Source organism: Mauremys reevesii, linkage group 26 (assembly GCF_016161935.1).
Source record: "Mauremys reevesii isolate NIE-2019 linkage group 26, ASM1616193v1, whole genome shotgun sequence".
NCBI lineage: Eukaryota > Metazoa > Chordata > Testudines > Geoemydidae > Mauremys > Mauremys reevesii.
Window position 1 is genome coordinate 11296852 of NC_052648.1, and position 21919 is coordinate 11318770.

General features: G+C 43.4%; 1 protein-coding gene across 1 annotated transcript in view; it reads left to right on the top strand.

Annotated features, from left to right (window-relative positions):
- REXO1 (RNA exonuclease 1 homolog) overlaps positions 1-21919 on the top strand; it is a 59314-nt gene that overhangs the window by 17345 nt on the left and 20050 nt on the right. The window contains exons 3-10 of the mRNA XM_039515636.1: positions 3512-3613; positions 5962-6163; positions 10725-10888; positions 13325-13462; positions 14796-14919; positions 16580-16693; positions 18329-18466; positions 21783-21896. Of these exons, the coding sequence (XP_039371570.1) occupies positions 3512-3613; positions 5962-6163; positions 10725-10888; positions 13325-13462; positions 14796-14919; positions 16580-16693; positions 18329-18466; positions 21783-21896 (1096 nt within the window). The remainder of the gene's footprint in view (positions 1-3511; positions 3614-5961; positions 6164-10724; positions 10889-13324; positions 13463-14795; positions 14920-16579; positions 16694-18328; positions 18467-21782; positions 21897-21919) is intronic.

Sequence of the window (21919 nt, forward strand, 5' to 3'; positions counted from 1 at the left end):
GAGCCCTGCCACCTCAGGGGGGGAGACAAAGCTGACCCACTGTTTGAGAACCACTGATCTAGTTGATACTTTTAAAGGGAACCTCTGAAAGCCTACATGTTTGCCATTTTAAACTCTCATAGTTCAGTTCCTGCATAAGGATTCCCATCCATCCATCCATGAATAGTGTAAACTCTTAAGTGGCGGGAAGAATTACTCAGCATGAGACACAAGGTATTTGGAGGAATAAAGAAAAAGAACATTTCTCTTAAAAGCTGCATAACAGTGAGATCCCTATGGTTGTGGCATGGTCTCTTAATTAAGTGTAGAAAGCCCCATCCATGGAGACATTTAAAACTAAGTAGGGCAAAGAACTAGAAAACACGCTGTCAGTAATAATCCTTTAGTGGCCTCTGGGATGATAGGGTAGAAATAAATTAATCTTATCCTCTATCTTTTTGACATCTGAGTTAACGAGACAATGAGAACAAACCCTCAGCTAAATGTGTGGCTGGCTGTAAATGAACAGAAGCACTTGATTTCAAGTCAAACATAATGCTGTTAAGTTTTCTATTGGGGATCACTTCATTTGCACCATAGCAGGTGTTTCTGGAAATCAAACTGGGAATAGACTCTAGAAAAAACCTGACTTCCTTTATTCAAAGAAACCCCGAAACCCTTTATTGCCAATATTATATTTTAGGCCCATCTGACTGCAATGGAGAGTACCAAAGAGTTGCATTTAGTTGAGACAGGTGTATTGTATGGGCTCACTGTGTCCGGACTAAGGCTTTGTAGATGAAGTTGAGATGATTAGATGCATTCAGCATGTGTTGAACAAAGCATGATATTAAAAGACAAATGCTCCTAAGCACCTGAAAACTTGCTGATTGGCTTCAACTGAAGCCACAACTGCTGTATGGAGAAGAGACTCTTGCCCCATGAAAGACTGATTGGCTAATAAAGCTTCTGATTCTAGATATTACTTGCTGTAATGGCACTGTTCAGAGCCTAATGTTCTCTCTTGCTGACAGGTAATGACATTTGTGACACTGATGTTAGGGCCTTGGTGGAAGAAATTATAAAGGAGGTTTCCCTGTTACTTGATTCTGCTGGTTTAATAGTTCAGAAGAAAATGATGACTGCTTAAACACAGGCGTTCTTTTGATGGTATTTAGGAAAGGGTAGGTGAGAGTTGTTTAATTGTCTGTGTTCCCATTGTCAAAAGCCTCACGCTTTAATAAGAAGGTCCCAACAATAGCAATAAACTTTACAGTGCCAATTTTAAATGAAAGGAGTTTAACAACCTGCCAGTTTGTTTATAGCAAGGAAGGTTTATCATCTTCTTCGAGCTTTCCAAATGTTGCATAGTGCAAAAATGGTGGCGTTCTTATAACTCTTATTCCCTTGAAAAAGTACTGAAATGAGGGCTCTAATTCACGTCAATGAAACTGTGCAAATGCAGTGTTATGGCGCAGAATGGAAATGTTCATAGGGCAACATTCTCACAGCAACTAACGGGTCCTTGCACACACAGCATTTTATATTCCTTCATCAAGGCTTTAATTTTCCCTTTTTGGAGAAGGATTCCTTCCCTTGCACCCCATAGCTATTGAAGATTAAGAGGAGAGAAGATTTGTCTTTTAAGAGAGAGAGATACCTCTGAGTAGGTGCTTATTTAGGTGTGTTCTGCTTTAAAAAAAAATCTATATATCTATGTATCTATATATATACAAGTATCAGAGGGGGAGCCGTGTTAGTCTGGATCCGTAAAAGCAGCAGAGAGTCCTGTGGCACCTTATAGACTAACAGACCTATTGGAGCATGAGCTTTCATGGGTGAATACCCACTTCATCGGATGCATGCCGACGAAGTGGGTATTCACCCACGAAAGCTCATGCTCCGATACGTCTGTTAGTCTATAAGGTGCCCCAGGACTCTTTGCTGCTATGTATATACATTATATCTATATGTAGTATGTATGTAAGATTGCACACTGAAATAATACCTATTTTTATTTCAGGGGGTGGGTGGGTTCTGGCTTCTAAAACCAGCCCAGAGCCCCATATCTCAGTGAGTTGTTAATTTTGAAGGTATTTATAGGGCCAGTTTTTTAAAAGAGCTCAGCACTCAACAGCTCCTATTTAGGAATCTAACAGGATCATCCTGCTGGGATTATCTGCGTGTATCTCATCTAATCTGTTCCTTGCCATTGCAGGGGCCTCAGGCATAGGTCTTTCCTGTTCTCTGCCTGTGGCACACAGTTTAGTCTCTCGAGGACTGAAATGCTTTGGTCTAACTCAAGTATTTGGGCTTAATATAGGGGTATCTGGATGAAATGTAATGGCTTGTGATATGCAGAAGGTCAGACTAGATGATTTAAAGGTGTCTGCTGGCCTTAAACGCTGTGGAACTCTAAGTGGTCAGATTTAAGAGAAAAAATTAATCTCCTCTTGAGGCCCCTAAGTAATTAGGACCTGACCAGTTTTGAAAACCTGGTCATAAATGTCACAGTGGGAACTGCTGGGTGCTGAGCGCTTTTGAAAATCTGGCCCTTGTTTAGATGCTTAAGTGAGAACTGAGCTTTTCCTAAGATCACGTCTATAGCTTTGTCTAAACTAAATTTTCTTTGTAAATGTCAAACTTAGCTCCTTTGAGAACTCTGCTAGTGGCACTTTTGGAGTGTTAAAAATAAGAGCGATCAGAGCATGGTTACGGCTCTAAAAAGTTAATCTGTGCAACACTCATTGTACATGCCTGTAAAACTCAAACAGCTAAAGTGAGTTTTATCAACATTTCTAAACAGGTTTGTTTGTTTGCTGGGATCAAGCCTGAGGAGTCAGCCCAAAAGTGGCTTTTTATCGATCAAATCAAGCGTCTGGAAACAGCAGCATTAAAAAAGCATCTTCTCTACTGCAAAGCTGTTGTTCTATCCTGGGTTTCTGCCTTGTGAACAAAGCATCTCTGCCTTTGGCACCCCAGTCCCTCGATGGATTAGTCTTGTATGTAGCTGCAGGGGTGCATTGTTTCTTAAATGCAGAATAGTGACATTGAGGCTCAGTGCTCTGCAGCTTTTCAGGGCCTGCTCTGTGAGAGATCATTATGTGGACCAAGAAATTAACTAATCTAGAGTTTAATTAAATTCCTGGGCTTTAAAAATGTTGCTAACACATTGAGGTATGTAAGCGGTTGGCAGGTAACCAGCACTGCTGAAGCATTCAATCTTTAAGGGCGGCCAATGGAATAGTGTCTGTAATAGATTATACCAAGGCATCCTATTGTAAGGTCCGTGAATGGGCTGCATGGGTGGGAACAGTAATGCTGTTATTCATTTGCTTCACTGGTGCCTCTTATTTTGAAAGCTGGTTCTCTTTCAGTAGTTTAGCAGCTGGTAGTAGTTTGTATTCACCTGCTGTCTGGAAGCAATTTCCTTTTATGATTCCATTATCCCAGAGGGAGGCTTTCCAAACATCCCCATGGAGCAGAAACTTGAGTCGATTCAATTTTGGAAGTTTGCTCTTTTGCTTTGTAGCCACTGAAAGAAGAGGCAAGTGAAGAAACGGTGGATGACGCTTTAACCACTCTATTTCCTGGCCAAAAAAGGAGGATCTCTCACCTTGCCAAGCAAGGAAACGTAAGTGTAAACCTCATTAACAAGAATACAATTTGGCGAAAGTGTTAATAAGATTTCTTTCCCATCATATGACCACAATGTATTAGGAAACAGCACAGGCTGTAGGTGAAACAACCAAAACATAGGGAAGTTGACTGATATATTTGCAGTGGAACCCTGTTACGTGGAAGTTCTTTCTTTTTCCCCCTGAATAACTTTGCTCTGAAATACAGTTTGACTTCCAGTAAAGTTAATGGCAAAACTCCCATTGGCCTTCAGCAGAAACAGGTACCAGCCCTGTAACTGGAATTGCATTCTGCATGTTGTGATGCACTGACACAGTCTAAGATTTTTCGTGTTCCGTCAGCATAAATGTAGCTTCATTAGATCAAAGTTAACTGTACACAGGTTACCCTGGGTATTTAAGAAAGCTTATTAAGTTTTTGTCCTGCGAAAGCAAAAGGGTTAACATAGCATATTTGCCTGAGTCTGAAGCACTGCAAATCTGAGGGGTTGTTTTCCTTGTTTGTATTTGCTCCATTTTAACCAGCTGAGTATCTCATTTTACATCTCTTTTCTACACATCTGAATTTAAAGTATCTTCAGAAAACAAGAGAATAGGCCATAAAGACATCATCGTTTTCTTTCATTCAGATTTTTCATTTGTTTGCCATAGTTTTTCCCTCCAGCTGCTGAAGACAGATTATTCAGTTTTATATTGCAGCAGGAGAAGAATGAAGGTTTAAGCGTTGATCTAACCAGGATTTCCAAAATGAATTATTTTTCCTTTCCACGCAGTCTGGAAAAGGGTGTTTTTTAACCTTTTAAGCCCTGAGGTCAGTGCAATGCGTTTTAGTTAATTACATATCTTCAGCCAGTTCGCTTGTTTGATCAGGCTCTTTTTTATAAACTAAGGAGATAAGAGATTGAAGTAAATGGGTTGGAAATTCATTAACTCAAATATTCATTGTAAATATGTACACGTTAGGCAGTTATGTATCTTTAGATAAATGTTCTTAATGCAGCTTCTGACCCAAAGCACTTTTCAGAGCCGCGAGGTAGCCATAGTGCAGTCACTGTCTAGGCAAACAGCAGTCTTGGTGTGCTCAGCAAGGGTTTGCACCCAGACTTGGACATCAGAACCTGATGTATAAAGAGAATGTCGACTAGGAGGTGGTGTTATTGCCTGCTGCTTTCATGTCATGCCATAGGATCCTCAACTTCTCCTGTTAATGTCAGAAAACATTTACTATGTGTATGCATGCAGAGTTAGATTCCTGATATTGCTACATGCATCCAAATGGCCACTTACATCTCAAGAACTTAAGTAGAAACAGAAGAAAAAGGGGGTGTCTTTTAGTTGAGTTTGAGTGCAGAATGAAGGGACTGGTGAGGAGGTAGAAAGCCATTCACATCCAATTCAGTAGTAATCTAAAGTTATCATCTATTCTCTGTTTACTCTGACACCAGTTTCCAGAAGACACTAATTTGCTCCCTAGTTTGCGGTCTCCGCAAAAAGGCCAGGTAATTAATGGGTTGTAGAGACTGCCCTTCCTTCTGAAAGACACTAGATGTGGACACCGGGAGTCAGGTTTGAGGTCCATTGGCTGGGAGGTGTGGGGAAGTTTGCATTGCTACTGCCTCTTTGGTATTTGTTCTCTTGCTAGAAGGTTTCGGTCTTCACTGCTGTCCATTCTGGCACCTTTCCTGCATACTGAATTCCCGCATCAAAGAAAATGCATATATAACTTTGTTGTACATGAGTATTGTTTTTCAGAAGGGTGCTGTTCCTATGTATGAACAGACCTCTGAATTCTAGTTGTCCTGATGCTGTAAACACAAGTGAATTGGGTTTTGAAATAAACTAAAACTGAAGGGAGCTGCCTGTAATGATAACTATTCTGGAAGACTACCATGACCTCCACTTCCATCAGCTGACACACACAAACCTTTATAAACAAAATAAGGCTATGTACACACTACTGCTTAGGTTGGTATAATTTATGTCGCTCAGGGGTGTAAATAAGCCACCCCCCTCAGCAACGTAAGTTACAACAATCTAAGCGCCGGTATGGACAGCACTATGTCGGCAGGAGAGTTTCTCCTGTTGACATAGCCACCGCCGCTTGCGGGGGCTGGAATAATTAAGTCAGCAGAAGAGCTCTGTCCCGTTGGCTTAGAGCGTCTACACTAGCAGCACTACAGTGGTGCAGCTGCATTGGTGTAAGCTCCATAGAATAGCCATAGCCTAAATCCTGGGACCTAGAGTTGTAAAAGAGCTTCTACCCTTTTCTACTCTGAATGAAGGCCAGGGGTCTGGACTTCAGCGGGCAAACAGATTGATTTTAGAATACTTTGTATCTGTACAGGCAGATGTCCCAAGCAAACCAGTCATCCGGCCGTACCGCCCACCAACTGCCCAGGAGGTCTGTTACCGGCGGATTCAGCTGGCACAGCAGCAGGCGGCACAGCTGGCTGTGGCAGTCCGAAGGGCCTCTCTTGCCTTGCCAGGAGAAAAGAAAAGGATTGCTCACGTGCCAAATGTAGCGCTTTCCGCAGCAGCAAAGCAGAGTAAGTCACCGCTCGCTCCATTAACCGCTGTCCTTTCCCTTTCTCCTATTAAAATGACACTGTCTCCTTAAGAGAATGTGCTAAAGATAATAAAAGCGCCAGGTATTTTGCAGCGAGAATACAGGAAAACGGAAACATTCCTCCATTTGAGGTAGCATTAGCCAAGTTCAGATCTGTGTGTGCTGGGCCAGAAGTCAGGAATGTTGTGATTTTTTCCTTTCCTTTCCCCTCTCCTCCAAACTGAAAAATCCCATTTAACAGGGTTCAGAAAAGAATTTCATGGAGGATAGGTCCATCAATGGCTATTCGTCAGGAATGGGTGACAGGGGATGTCACTTGAGGATTCCCTGTTCTGTTCATTCTCTCTGGGGCACCTGACATTGGCCACTGTCGGCAGACAGGATACTGGGCTGGATGGACCTTTGGTCTGACCCAGTATGGCCATTCTTATGTTCTTATGGTCATTGTTGTTTTCTGAAAATTAAAAAACTTTACGAAGCGCACACACGTTTTATGAAATGAAACAAAATGCATGCTACGTGATCCATGTCATAAGTGTATTTATTCCTCAACCATGTTGTCCAAAAGAAAAAGCTTTGCTATTCTCTTAGCAAAACAAGAATGCTGTTAGTAACTTTCCGCTCCCTTGACTAGTTAGATCTAATGCACTTTTGTTTCTGCCCTTACATACCGATACATTTTTACCAACTTATTTGCTTTTTCAGTATCTAACACAGGGGTAGGCAACCTATGGCACGTGTGCCGAAGGCGGCACGTGAGCTGATTTTCAGGGTCACTCGCACTGCCCGGGTCTTGGCCACCAGTCCAGGGGGCTCTGCATTTTAATTTAATTTTAAATGAAGCTTCTTAAACATTTAAAAAACCTTATTTACTTTACACACAACAATAGTTCAGTTATATATTATAGACTTATAGAAAGAGACCTTCTAAAAACGTTAAAATGTATTACTGGCACGTGAAACCTTAAATTAGAGTGAATAAATGAAGACTCGGCACAGCACTTCTGAAAGGTTGTTGACCCCTGATCTAACATACAAAGTTCAAGACAATTTGAATATCCTAAAAGCATGCTGGACTCATGCTAAGCTGGTTGAACAGGAGTTCAGATCTTCTAAAAATTGACAAAATTCTGAATGCAGTTGGTCCTGTCTTCTGTGACTTTACTTCCTCAGTTTTCCATCATTTTAATTCAGTGACCAGTGGTACTATTGCCTTCACAATCATAGTTACGGGGTAGAAATCTGGATCTTCAGTTTTAAATGCTGGAAGAGAAGGAATGAACTTACGTTCCACCTGCCATGATTTAGCCACGTCTCCTGTTCAGGGGTTTAACCTATAACCTTTGTATTTGGGATCAGTAATATTGGCAAAATAATAAAAAGGTTCTGTAATTTCTCTGAATGGCTTTTTGATTTTATTTTTGTGTAGTTCCAATTTTTTTTTATTTGTTCAAGCCAAATTTTCACTGAGGCTCTGACAGTGGTATCATCCGCCTGTAGTCTCCCAAGCCCCCCTGAAATATCTACTTTTAAAAATGTAGTGCCTTTCTGTTGAGTCCCTTGTCTGCATAAAACGTGTATTATGCGTTGTTAAGTTTTCATGCTCATTGGAAATGTCAACATACTAGTTCTAGTTGCATGCCAGTGTATAGAGTTCCACTAGGCAGGGCATCTGTCAGTGTGACTCTTTCTAAAGCTAGTTAGCAAACCAAGCTTCCAAACAATTCATAACTCCACCTACTACATTCTCTTCAACATTCAGGGATCATTGAATCCTCCCGCTAGATACTCTTCTCTCTCCAGTCACAAATGACTTTGTCCATTCCATGTTCACATAAATACTTCAGAATGGCGCAAGTTCAAAAAGTAGAAAAATCTGAGTTGACTTTTTTTCTGGATAAAAGTTTTCATAGCACTCTAAGCATTACTTTCCCATTGTAAGACCCTCCTGGGTATTGTCAGTACTACAGATATCCTTAGCCCATGCTGACTGCAAAGAAGATCTGGAGATTATAATCTAGAATCCTCTATTTAGGATTTTTTGGATGAGAAAAGATGTTTTAAAAATTATTGGGTTGTTTCTTGGAAAAACAAACTCTGACATCTGTATTTCCTTCTGCCTACAAAATCTACCCTGCCATGTGTGAAAAGAAAGCCAGCCACTTCTCCATGTGTTGTGTGAAAGCAACATCCTCAAACAGCATTTTAAAGGGGGGAAAATTGCCCCAATATATTGGTGGCAAGACGCTCTTCTTGCAGATGTGTTTTAGAAAGGCTGTTTTTGGGGAAGAGGAACTACAAAACAATCTTCTTAGTCCACTAAGGATGTTAATAAACTTGGGGTTAAGAGGGATGTTGGCATATATTTTTTTTCAAGACTCAAGTCATTACACATGTGAGATATAATATGAAATGTGCTCAGCTGAACATTGCCAACTGGATTTAAGGGAATACAGAAGGTGGAATTCTGGCCCCACTGAAGTCAATGGGGGGTTTGCCATTGATTTTGTTGGGGGAAGGTATTTCACTGCCAGTGTGTTCACCCTATTGCTTTTCTGTTACCATAATATTGACTCATCATGAAGTGGTTTCTGCTACCTAGCTTTCATGTTGCAGATGTCAGGGTATTCTGTGTCCTTCCTCTCCTGCATTTGTTGCATCATTGTAATGGCTTTTCTGGTATCTGAGTGTCCATGGTAGTGACTGAGTCCTTAGCTTAGCCTCTCTGAGCCCGTCCCTCTTGCTGTATCACAGAAGGCATTATTTCAGGACGTGGACAGGTACTTCCAACAGCAGCCAAGAACTCTTCTGGTTAGGTGATGAATGAGCCCACCTGAGACTCTTCAGAACACCTTCCGATGCTGTTAGGGCTTATTCACTGGCTCTATGGATATGGGGAAAGCGGTGGATGTGATATATCTTGACTTTAGCAAAGCTTTCGATACAGTCTCCCACAGTATTCTTGCCAGCAAGTTAAAGAAGTATGGGCTGGATGAATGAACTATAAGGTGGATAGAAAAGTGCTTAGATTGTCGGGCTCAATACGTAGTGATCAATGGCTCGATGTCTAGTTGGCAGCTGGTATCAATCGGAGTGCCCCACGGGTTGGTCCTGCGGCTGGTTTTGTTCAACATCTTTATTAATGATCTGGATGATGGGATGAATTGCACCCTCAGCAAGTTCACAGATGACACTAAGATGGGGGGAGAGGAAGATACGCTGGAGGATAGGGATAGGGTCCAGAGTAACCTAGACAAATTAGAGGATTGGGCCAAAAGAAATCTGATGAGGTTCAATAAGGACAAGTGCAGAGTCCTGCACTTAGGAAGGAAGAATCCCATGCACTGCTACAGGCTGGGGACCGACTGGCTAAGCAGCAGTTCTGCAGAAAAGGACCTGGGGATTACAGTGGACGAGAAACTGGATATGAGTCAGCAGTGTGCCCTCATTGCCAAGAAGGCCAACGGCATATTGGGATGTATTAGTAGGAGCATTGTCAGCAAATCGAGGGAAGTGATTATTCCCCTCTATTCAGCACTGGTGAGGCCACACCTGGAGTATTGTCTCCAGTTTTGGTCCCCCCACGACAGAAAGGATGTTGACAAATTGGAGAGAGTCCAGTGGAGGGCAACAAAAATGATCAGGGGGCTGGGGCACGTGACTTATGAGGAGAAGCTGAGGGAACTGGGGTTATTTAGTCTGCAGAAGAGAAGAGCGAGGGGGGATTTGATAGCAGCCTTCAACTACGTGAAGGGGGGTTCCAAAGAGGATGGAGCTCGGCTCTTCTCAGTGGTGGCAGATGACAGAACAAGGAGCAATGGTCTCAAGTTGCAATGGGGGAGGTCTAGGTTGGATATTAGGAAACACTATTTCACTAGGAGGGTGGTGAAATCCTGGAATAGGTTCCCTAGGGCGGTGGTGAATCTCCATCCTTAGAGGTTTTTAAGGCCCGGCTTGACAAAGCCCTGGCAGGGATGATTTAGCTGGGGTTGGTCCTGCTTTGAGCAGGGGGTTGGACTAGATGACCTCCTGAGGTCTTTTCCAACCCTAATCTTCTATGATTCTATATTCTTAACTGCTCTTCCTGCCCCATTTTAGGACATCACATTCATGCATTCCTTATTAAATAAAAGTGACTATTTTATCACATCAGGTAGTGTGGAAGAAGAAAAACCCAAGAGCATTTACACGGATCACAATGAGTAGGAGTGTGACTGGATTTAACTTCTGCCACTGCTCTTTGCACTGGAACCAAGATGTCTGTAATTCTGACACTAACTCCCAAATCAAAGACTAACTGTGTAGCACATTGCAGCAGAAACTTCCACCGCCATCACTGCACGGGTTGGACACATCACCTAATTTGACAGACCCACTGAGTTCTTTCTCCATTGACATGGCAGATAAGCACAAGGAATGAAACTTGCGACCATTCCTGGATCCCAGTGTGCAGTGCAGTCTTTGAGCTCTGTGTGCTCAGTCTGACAAGTAAAAATGTGGATGGAATTTCTGTCTAAAATCATATTTTCTGTACCTTGTAGTCACTGTGGGCATTAAGAAAACCATTCCAGTCAGCAGCGTTACAGCCCGCAATGGCTCTGAGGCACCTGCTCTTACTCTGAAGGCCCGTACGCTAGCTGGCATGACGTCTAAGACCACTACTACTGCTTTACAGAAAAGAATAGCACACGCTCCCAGTCTACAGGTAAAACAAACTCTTGGCATATCAAACCCATCTCCATAGTATGTTTTTTCCCTCCATTCCACACTGGTTTGATTGCATGTAACTGTGTGCTGCTGCAGGCTCCTGGAGCAGTGAGATTCAGCTAGCTGCTTCCATGTTCTAACTGAGTTTCCCACTCTTACTGTGTTTGCCCTACCCAGGATTACGTAACTGCAACATTTAGTGGGGTGCAACGTATAAACATACAAGTACTTCAGCAAATGCTTCTCTCATCATTCAACTCAGAGTGACATTGAGGGCAGAAGTGGTTTCTGTCCTAAAAATAACCTTTTGAAAGCCACCTGGATGTATCTGCAACCGAATTCTAATGTTTAAATATACTGTAACCTTATACCAATCTCTCATCTTGTGCCTGTACCCTGCTTGTACTGTCTGTGTAGATTTGTAGCTGTTTGGGGCACGAACCTTGTCATCCTGTGTGTTTGAAAAGTGCCACTTATGCTGCAGCTCTCTGTTGTTGGGCAAAAAAGGTGCATTTTCATCTTGTTAGCTCACTTGAGTGAAGTCTACACAGAAAAGCTTTAGTGTTTTTTAGTTTTACATAAGGTGTGAATTTAAACTGGACTAGTTATACCGGTATAGCCCTTTTTGTGGACACTCTTATTCCAGAATAAGAGTGGCTTTTTTAAATTTAGCTCAGGCTGTCTCTACACTGCCACTTTCAGCGCTAAAATTTTAGACTTTCAAGGGTGTGAAAAAACACCCCCCTGAGCAACGAAAGTTTTAGCACTGAAAAGCGCCAGTATAGACAGCACTTTATCGCCGGGAGCTGCTGGTTCAGGATGGTTATTTTTTATCGCCAGGAGAGCTTTCCCCCGGCGATAAAGCATGACTACACTGCCTATGTCACAGCGCTGTGTAGACATACCCTCAGACTCCTTCCCAAGTGACATCAACTAAATTGGAAAAAGGCACATTGAATGAGTGTCCACACAGGAAGTTATACTGGTATAACTACATCTGTTGAAAGTTATACCTTAGGTTATGTTGGAAAAAGTTTCCTATGTAGATAAGGCTGTCACTTAACTAGCAGTATGAGTGATTTTCAGTGGTGTTAAGTTAACTTCACTGAACAAACATGACTGACAGAAGCACCCTTTCTGCCTATCAAGACAGGGCCAATGGCACTCTGTAAAACAAACTTTCATCCTCATTGGAGCAATTGTTGCTGCAGGTCCTTTTCACCCCCCCAGTCTCTCCTGGTGCACCTCAGCGTTAACTTACAGCACATGGGCTATTATGTTCCTGGGTTTATGTTGGGTGGTGGTGTGATGTGGGCATACAGTTTGTGGGAAGAGACTAAAAGCATATCACTTGTGATGTAAGCTGGCATTTAGAGTGTGTCTACATAGCAGTTATTAGGTGTGATTGCAGCACAGGTTGGCATACCCAAGCTCGCTTTGATCTAGCTGGCTCGACCAACAATAGCAGGGAAGCCATGGCAGCACAGACTAGCTGCTGGCAGGATCCTGGGCAGGGTTGTACCCAGGTAACTAGGCTGTGCCTCTGCTCATGCTGCTGTGGCTTCTCTGCTATTGTTGTTCAAGATAACGAGCTCAAAACTGGCTTGGGTGTGTCTGCCTGTGCTTTAGTCACACCTCTGATTGCAGTGCAGACGGATCTTTTTAGGAAAACGGCAGTGGTTGGTTGTACCCTAGTCAAATACAAAGAGTATTTTTAGTCAGTATTCCAAGACAAAAATCGTTAGGCCATAGAAAGTGCAGATCCGTTACTTAAGGGTAAAAGTCCTTACAAGCACGTTGTAGTTGGCACACACAAAAATGTACAAAGACAGGAAATTCAATGGCGTAATTAAACTTACGAGAACCCCAAATTGCAAGTATGGAAATTCAGTTAGGTTGCCAAACTATCTGAATTCAGCCCCTTAGCGTGTTGCCAGCCTCCCATTTTCCCTTCTTTGCAGGTGGAGTATCGGAAATGTGCACCACAGACCATTGGTTTTATGTTTGGTTTCATACAGTCATGTCTCCGATACGAAGTGTGATGCTTTGTCACCACACTAACCTTGACTCTTTTAATGTAAGTGCTACTATTTTAATGGTCTGGGAAGCTTTTCTATGTAGACATACTAGCTGTGTGTCTAACGCCACTGAGGCTACTTGGCTGCCTTGTGGAATCTTAAGGCCCGATTCCACATGGCTGTAACAAAACATAAAAATCTCAATACCTCTTTATAATAAAAATACTGTGGGGGACCAGAGCAGTTGCAAGTGTTATTTTTGCGACTGCAAATGACACACGTTGTATTGGGGTTTGAGAAGGTTTTCAGAAAGGAAGTCACAGCACTATTAATAACACCTGGGAAACATGAGATACCCAAAGCAATTTGTTTCTCAAGCCCTGCACAACCTTTTATTCCTTTCTTTTTCTCTTTAGAGCGCTAGTTTAAAGAGGCCCGTTATTCCCACTGAGTTTGGTGCCAAAGTCCCAACCAACATTCGCCAAAGGTACCTCAATCTCTTCATTGACGAGTGCCTGAAGTTCTGCTCTTCCTCACAGGAAGCGTTTGACAAGGTCTGTGTTGGCATTCGCTTTTCAGTATGAAGTTTAGAGTGGGGGATTTTCTTCTGTTTGTCATAATCATTTTGGGTTTTGTTTTCTAGCTGTGCTGCAGCCAATGCTACTTATTCGGGGTGAAGTAGGTTAAAAACGCATGTGATCCATAGAAAAATGGCAAAGATTACAATTCCAGTGGAATTTCACCTCGCTCCCTGCTGGGAGATCAATGCATAGAATCATAGGGTTGGAAGGGACCTCAGGAGGTCATCTAGTCCAACCCCCTGCTCAAAGCAGGACCAATCCCCAGACAGATCTTTACCCCAGTTCCCCAATTGGCCCCCTCAAGGATTGAACTCACAACCCTGGGTTTAGCAGGCCAATGCTCAAACCACTGAGCTATCCCTCCCCCCATGCATGGTCCCAGGGAAATCTCTTCCAGGTTTCTGGCCGAGACTTTGAAACAACCAGAGCCAGACTAGAAAATCCTTCCCAAGTTTTATCCTGAACCCAGAGCATGCTGGTAAAGGCCTTCTGGAGATTCAGTCTGTACAGATATGCATATGGTGCAGACATGATCTGTAAAGCTCATCATTCATGTTACCTTACTATTGAGTCTCAGTGCCTTGATTTTAAGGAGCCTCACAGTGACCTGCTAACATATCATCAGCATTTCCTGAGGCAGAGTTGAGAAAATCATGTGCTTTACTTTGAGAAACCCTAACCACTGAGGTCAGTTGGGTAAATTCAAAATAACATGCCCCGCGTGTCTGGTGCAAAACCAACTCTGTGAGGATTTTTCTTGTGGCATCTCTCCTTGCCCACTCTCAGTAGGAAATGTTCCTATTGCAACCAGGGCGTGGCTCTGAGGTGAATGGGTTCTTATCTGCCGTTCTGGATAACCTCCCTTTTTGCCTGCTTCATACCTCTGTGCTTTCATGCTGCTGCAGGAGGACTAGTGAGCAAAAAACGAAGACAGCCTGTAGGCGGTGCTGTGAATCTAGCTGTGAATGTCTAGAGTTCAAATGCATCCCCTCCATGACCTGCTGTTAACACTGTTACCCCACAAGTAGGAGGACCCAAGACAGTTTCTGAACTAGTGTCTCTTGCCTTGTATCTTGGCACATTGCTTCTGAAACCCTTTGTTGGTGCCAGTTGCATGGCCACTGTCAGTAGACAGGATACTGGGCTAGATGGACCTTTGGTCTGAGCCAGTATGGCCGTTCTTATGTTCTTATAATCACCTTGCTATCACAAGAGGGTACTGTGTTCAAGAAGACTCACGCTCTCTCACGCAACTAAAATCGAACACGTTAAAGGAGCAGGTGGTAACAGACTACGTTATTTGCAGGCTCTATCAGAGGAGAAGGTGGCTTATGAACGCAGTACCAGCCGGAACATCTACCTGAATGTGGCAGTGAACACATTAAAGAAGCTAAGAAGTCTAGTGCCCAATTCCCCGCCTTGTGTAAACAGTACGTACTGCACTGTGGATTTTCAGATCCAAAACCATGATGGGATTAGAGCCAGCAGAGTGAAACACATTGAAAAGACAGAGCTATTTCTCAGATGCATTAGGCTTGAAAGGCAAGCAACTCGAGTTAGCTTTTATAGCCTTGCAAGCTGTAATAGATCTCCTCAAGAGGAAAATCCTGCAATGCTTTGTTGGCTGTCTATACCTAAATGGAGATAATGCCAGGAGGATGGGTGGTTTTTTTAGCACAAGTTCTTTAAAATGAAAAATCCTGCTAATGGAGTAACTTTCACATGGTGCCTTCAAAGTGAGAGACTCGTCCATCACCAGAAATCTGTTACACGCATTAAGCTTCAAGAGAGAAAAGAAGAGGGTTAAGACATTTCATTATTGGCTCTCGAGAGGGTACATTAAACAATCAATTTGTGCTGTTCTTGTGAAAAAAATTTCTGATCTCAGCCCCCTCCCTTCACTCCCCCCCATTACTTTCACAGCCATTAGTCAGCGAGGCTGAACTTTGGGAGGCTGTCCTTTTGGAGGGCTGCCAGTTAATGATTAGTAAAAAGCACCTGTGAACCATTATCTAATGTGTTGCACATATTCCCAAGCGACGAGGTTCTTTTTTAAGAAGGGTGAAAGATTCAGGCCCTGTCTACACTACAGGGGAAATTCGATCTAAGCTACGCAATTTGAGTTACGTGAATAGCGTAACTCCAGCATAGCTTAGATCTACTGACCGCGGGGTCCACACTATGCGATGTTGACGGGAGGGACTCCCCCTACTCTTCTCGATCCGGTGGAGTACAGGAGTCGACGGGACAGCGATCTGTTGTTTATTTAGCGGGTCTTCACTAGACCCGCTAAATCGACCGCCAATCCATCAATCACCGCTCATGGATCCCCTGGTAAGTGTAGACAAGCCCTCAGTGTGGACGTCTGGTCAGCAGGGACTTGGTGGTGGAGCAGCCTTGGCCCTCTTGGTGGGCCATGGCGATGCCGTTTGTCAGTAAAGGAGGTGGGGGGTGTCTTTGGCAGAAATGCTGCAGAGATGAATTCTTCCTCTCCTCCCTGCCCGGGAGCTTTTCCAGGAAACAGCCTCACTTTCCTAGCTACACAGCCGCTGCAGTGCGTTCTCCTCCGCATTGCCCCCTTTCACTCGCGGCGTGTTTCTGCCAAATGGGAGTGCTGTGCAGCAGCAGAGGTCATGGTTCCCAGGGCTGAAATAAAGCCTGCAGCGTGGTTGCAATGTCCCCTGTACGCGAACAAGTTTGTGCTATCCTGTCGCACAGGATTGTGTGGTACAGAGCAGTGAGCATGCGGCTATCGGTGGTATACTGTAGAATGGTACAGCTATCCTGGCTGCCCCTGGGAAAACCACAGTAGGCTGACAGTATAGGCAGCAGTTTTCCTGTGACAGATAGGAATATTCCAATGAACAGGCCAGCCCTGAAAGCATCCAACAAATTCCAGCTCCTGAAGTAGAGAGAAATTCCAAGAGAGTAAACCGAACCATCCTTTCTCCAGCTACCCAACCTGTCTGTACCCAAGCTTCCCTCTGTGTTGTGCCCCAACCCCCAGAATAAAGACTCTACTGTCAAAAGGTGGCAGCTGCGGATTTGATCCTTTATTGTTCCTGTTTCTCTTCTCCCCTCTCACGGCAGAGACCAGTAACAGGAAGGTGGTGTCCCATGAAGCTGTGCTAGGAGGGAAACTCGCTGCTAAGACGAGCTTTACGCTAAACCAGTCAGGGAACTTGCGGGCGGAGGACTTGACGGGTAAGTCCCTTTTTCTCTAGTTCCATATCTTGCAAGTCAGCGGTGAGAGTATAACATAGCTGGAATAGGGGAGGGCGGCATCTTGCCGATCCATGAAGCAACGTGACTTCATCGTCGGGTCAAAGCTTTGCACGTTATCACTTACCGAATGGTGCAAAACCTAAACTGGGTGCTGAAGTCCATATAAGAGCTGCAGGCTTGTTCGCGCCAGTGGCATGTTTGGCATCCACCCCCAGCCCTTGAGGAAAAAGGAATCCACCTCTGGCTGATGTGCACTCTAGCTGCCCTCCCTCTTCTGGGCCGTACTTTTGAGGTGAGTTCATTAACCCTGTCCAGGTGGTTTTGATGTAACATCGACAGGTGGTCAGAAAACTTGTTTGATGTGTTTGGATTTGCAGATGCCTTTTGGATGCTCCATATCATCCATTTCCAGCACTGGGGGTTGCTTTTGCCTTCTTGCCCCAGAAGGTGTGCTTTGCATGTGGTTATTTTGGGTCCATCACCGTAAGGGGAGATTGTTTGTATTCAGTGTTAATATGTCTCCATATGTTCTGTAGGGGCTCTCTTTCAAATGGTTTACCAACATTGTACTAAAAGGCCCAATTGTATGCAAAGGATTGTGCCACTGGCATTATCGTTGTTGGGTCGAATCGGTTGTGCACATCTCGGTTGCCAAGAGATGTGCAGTAGACAGGCTGTTGGGGAAAGCCGAGAAGAGCCACAAAAACTACTAAGGGGCTGGAGGGATTGACATATGAGGAAAGCTTAAATGGATCTGTGTAGCTCAGGTAAGCAACAGAGTGTCTTCTTTGCTAAGAAGGCTAACGGCATATTGGGCTGCATTAGTAGGAACATTGCCAGCAGATCGAGGGAAGTGATTATTCCCCTCTATTTGGCACTGGTGAGGCCACATCTGGAGTATTGTGTCCAGTTTTGGGCCCCCACTCCAGAAAGGATGTTGACAAATTGGAGAGAGTCCAGCGGAGGGCAACAAAAATGATTGGGGGCTAGGACACATGACTTATAAGGAGAGGCTGAGGGAACTAGTATTTGAAGGGTGTAAACACAAAGCATAGAGGGGAATTACTGAGTTTGGTACAAGGAGTTATATCTAGGCATAATAAAATGAAATTAACGAAAAGAAAACCTAGGCTGAATATAAGGAAAAAACTCCTGAGAGCAAGATCTTAAATGGCTGTGCTTAGCCTCCCAAGGGATGTGGTGGAAGGCATGTTGCTTGACACACTTAACCATATAATGGTGAAAACATTTTAAAGATTGAAATAATGTATCAAGCTCCCAAGTGTACAATCTAGCCACGGAGATGTTCTGCAGTCAGACCCTTTTTGAAATGCCTTAACAGTTCTAGGCCAAAATTTTGAGACCTAGGTGCCTAAAATTAGTTGCTGAAGAACTATACAAATCAGGTCATATATGTACGTGCCCAGTGTTGCCTTGGAGTCTATTTCCCTGGACTTAGAATGGTTTAAATGCTGAATAGAAGACGTAGAAGCAAGTTTGAGACAATGGGACTCTCTATGTGAGATGTGATGAGTAGCACAGCTGCTGCATAGAAAATGATTAGTACTCCTGCTGCTTCAGTGTTGCGACATCAGCATTTCCTTTGGTACCTAGGAGCTGCTTTGTACAGAAGACTGAAGGAGTATCTCCTGACAGAAGAGCAGTTGAAGGAAAATGGTTACCCAATGCCACATCCAGAGAAAGCCGGCCGTGCTGTCGTTTTCACGGTGGAAGAGAAGAAAACGACTGACTGTAAGCTCCGCTGGCTATTGTGGTCAGGTTTCTTAGCCAAAGTACAGCCTGTACGCCCCATGCCGCCTGCAGCCACCCTCGAAGGTGCAGCCCGAGGACACTGCAGATCACAGCGTGTGGTCATTCGCTTTCATCAGGATAGAACTTCGTATGCTGGGACCAGTGTCTCTGCAGGCTGCCCCTTCATACTGAAGATGAGGGTGGCTGCAAATGACTCCCTATCTTTCTGATGCACCAGAGGTTCCTAAGGCTTCATGTCCTCGAGAGCTATTTTCACTACAGGGTATATGCCCTTTGACCTCACCACAGCCTCATATGCCTTGTATGGTGGTTCTAGCTGCTGTCAGCGGCAAGAATCTTTTGGTATCCCTTCCTAGGCCTGCTGACTCTCACGTCCTCAGAGGAGATGGCCAGGATTGCAGTCACTTGTTCTCCACTGCGTTGTGGAGCCACTACTGGGTTATAAACCTAAAAAATTTTTTTAAATTGTTCGCTCCTCAGGGGTTAGCATATGTAGGTGTCTGATTTGATATCCAGCTTTGGCTGCTGTTTTGTCAATCCTGAGGGCAGCAAAGGTTCTGTGTTTTGGGGAACAAGTATCTAGATCTCAGCATTAGGGGGGAGCACATTTTAATTGAGTTCCCACTTGGCCTTCCTCTCGTCCCGTAGGTCCTCTGAGTACCTGTCTACTTCCCACTCCAGAAATAGTGAGCATCGCTGGTTGGAATTCAAAATATCCCAGAGCTTGCAGGCCATCCCTGAGGAAGGCAAATGACAAAATTGTTTCACAAAGAGCCTTTCATGGAGCTGCTTAAGGGGTTTCCATGCGGGCATTGAAAACCAAGTTCATGTCCAAGGGAATTGAGGGAGACATACTCTGGTACTCAAACAGCTGTAGCTCCCATGAACTGCTATGGTGGTTTAATAAACTGCAGGAGGTGCCTGATTGGGTTCCCAATAACACTGCAGCATGATTTAGAATAGTGCAGTTTTCAGTTCTGACACTTGGGTGCCACTACACATAATTTTAAAGGCCCTTTAATAAGCGGTGGATCTGATTTTCTGAAAAATGGTGTTCGTTGGGAGGACTTAAACTTCTTCTTTTTAAACTAAGAGGAGACCAAAGTCCTATAGATTGAATAAAATGTCAGGCTAAAGTGAAAAGTATAAATGCATTATCAGAATGTACAAGAGCAAAAAGGGGACTTGAGGTATCTTGTTCAGTGGAGTCAGCCATTTGGTTATGGAGGGATACTTAGTGTTAAGTATTCATCCATTTAACACCTTGCATCCACTTTTGTACTGTGAATATTGTTGCATCCTGCATTGAAGTTTGTTGGCTTTAATGCTGTCAGGTACTGTATTTGTTAAATGCTTTATCTTCTGAGCTGACCAATCACCTACCCTCACGTAGCTCAGAGTTCATAGTACCTAGTGTGTGTCTGCAGTTTCTTGTAGGTGTATTGGGAGCTTTGGTTTTGATGCTGTCAGTAACTTAAGCCATTGGAAACATACATCATTGTTATTACAACCTATTGAGTGAAAATATAAAGTAGATAAGTAGGACACACAGGCTGTACAGACCTGTTAGCTAAAATGATATTATGCTTTTGGGAAAATTGTTCAGACTAGAATGCAAGGAATTATTGTATGGAGGTTAGAGGTCCTGCTATCAACTTTTTGGTTTTGGAATCTCCCTTGTAGTCTTTTAATAGTGAACAATGCAGAAAGCACAACAGAAGATCACCCAGTACTCTGGTTTTGGGCATTCTTCCTTTCAGGTGATGCACAAAACCGATTTTTTTAATCACTTGTGGTCATTAACGATCCTATGGTACATTTTTGGAAAGAGCAGGGGTAATATTTCAGGGATTTGGGCCAAGTTCTAAATGGTGAAATTAACGTTGTGCTTATCCTATATACCCTGTGAAGTTCTATTCTGGTGTTAGTTTGTGGTGTGCTGTTAGTGTCATGTTTCACCCCAGAGGGAGCTGCATTTCCCTATGCCTGCAAAAGTGTTACAGCATTTTTAGTAGGAAATGCAACAGTTGAGACTGTTCAAGTTTCCATTCTAAACCTTTTCTCTCCTCCACCCCCCTTTTTAGTTTAACTTTTTCAAATTCCTCTTGAGCTGAAACTTACAATACTTAGCCTCAGTCCAAAATTAATTTTTTTTTTTATAAGTTTGACCCCCTTTGGATTGATGAGACCAGGGTGGGAGAAATACTCATTTTTCCCTGTATATTCTAATTGGAGACTGTGTGCTTTCAAATACACCTCTACCCGATATAACACAAATTCAGATATAACGCGGTAAAGCAGCGCTCCGGGGGGGGCGGGGCTGCGCACTCTGGTGGATCAAAGCAAGTTCAATATAACTCGATTTCACCTATAACGTGGTAAGATTTTTTGGCTCCCAAGGACAGCGTTATATCGAGGTAGAGGTGTACCTGTTACTTAGAAGATTCAAACAAGGCTTGTTTTAAAGTTTGCTACAAGGGAACAATGCAAGCTGAGTTTGAGGAAAATTGGTTCAATATTTATAAAGTTTTAGGAACTTCAGAATCATGATGTTCACGTGTTCTCTTACTACCTTTCTCCATCTTTGTGCTATGCAGTTTCTAAAGTGTTTGGCACGTGCTTTGGTTTTGAGTGCTCATACATACTTATGGCCATCTGAACACAGGCCATGGTACCAAAGCGACATTTTTCATGTTTACATTTTTTCTTTTTTGTGAAATCAGGGAAATTAAATGCAAAACCTAAACATTAATGCAGAGTTAAGGTTGAGAATTCCAGCAGGCAAGATTCAGGAAAATCGGTTAACATTTCAACTGCAAAGTTGGCTTAGCCATGGGGGTGTGTGTGTATGTGTATATCTATATCTATATCAATATAGATATAGATATATTAAAAAATAGTATTTTCTAACCCTGTATTTCCGTGGTTGTATAGCTGTCTCAAAATACACAGGCTGTGTGTGTACTAGGCCAGAACTGAGAGTTCAAAGCAATTAACAAACATTAAGCCTCATTAACATCTCTAAGTTGGTATGTAAGCGGCACTATACCCATTTTATAAATGGGCAAACTGAGCTCTAGAGACTGGATTTCACAAGGTCACCTCCTGAGTCTTTGATGGGGCATATGAATTCTGGCATCCTCATTCCCAGTCTTCCCTGTTCTAAACACTAGGCAAAGCTGTCTCCTGTTTCTTTTTGACATTGGAAATAGGAACAAGTTTAACTTACTGATTGCCCTGTTTAAACTGGCTGAAATGTAGACTTTCCAGTGAGCTAACTCCCCTTGTTTTAAAGCTTCATGCAGGGTTTGCTGCCGCTGTGGTACTGAATACATGGTCTCAGCATCTGGAAACTGCATTCGCAAAGAGGAGTGTCTCCATCACTGGGGAAGGCTACGCAAGCAGCGAGGTAAGGGCTCTGATGAAGGTATC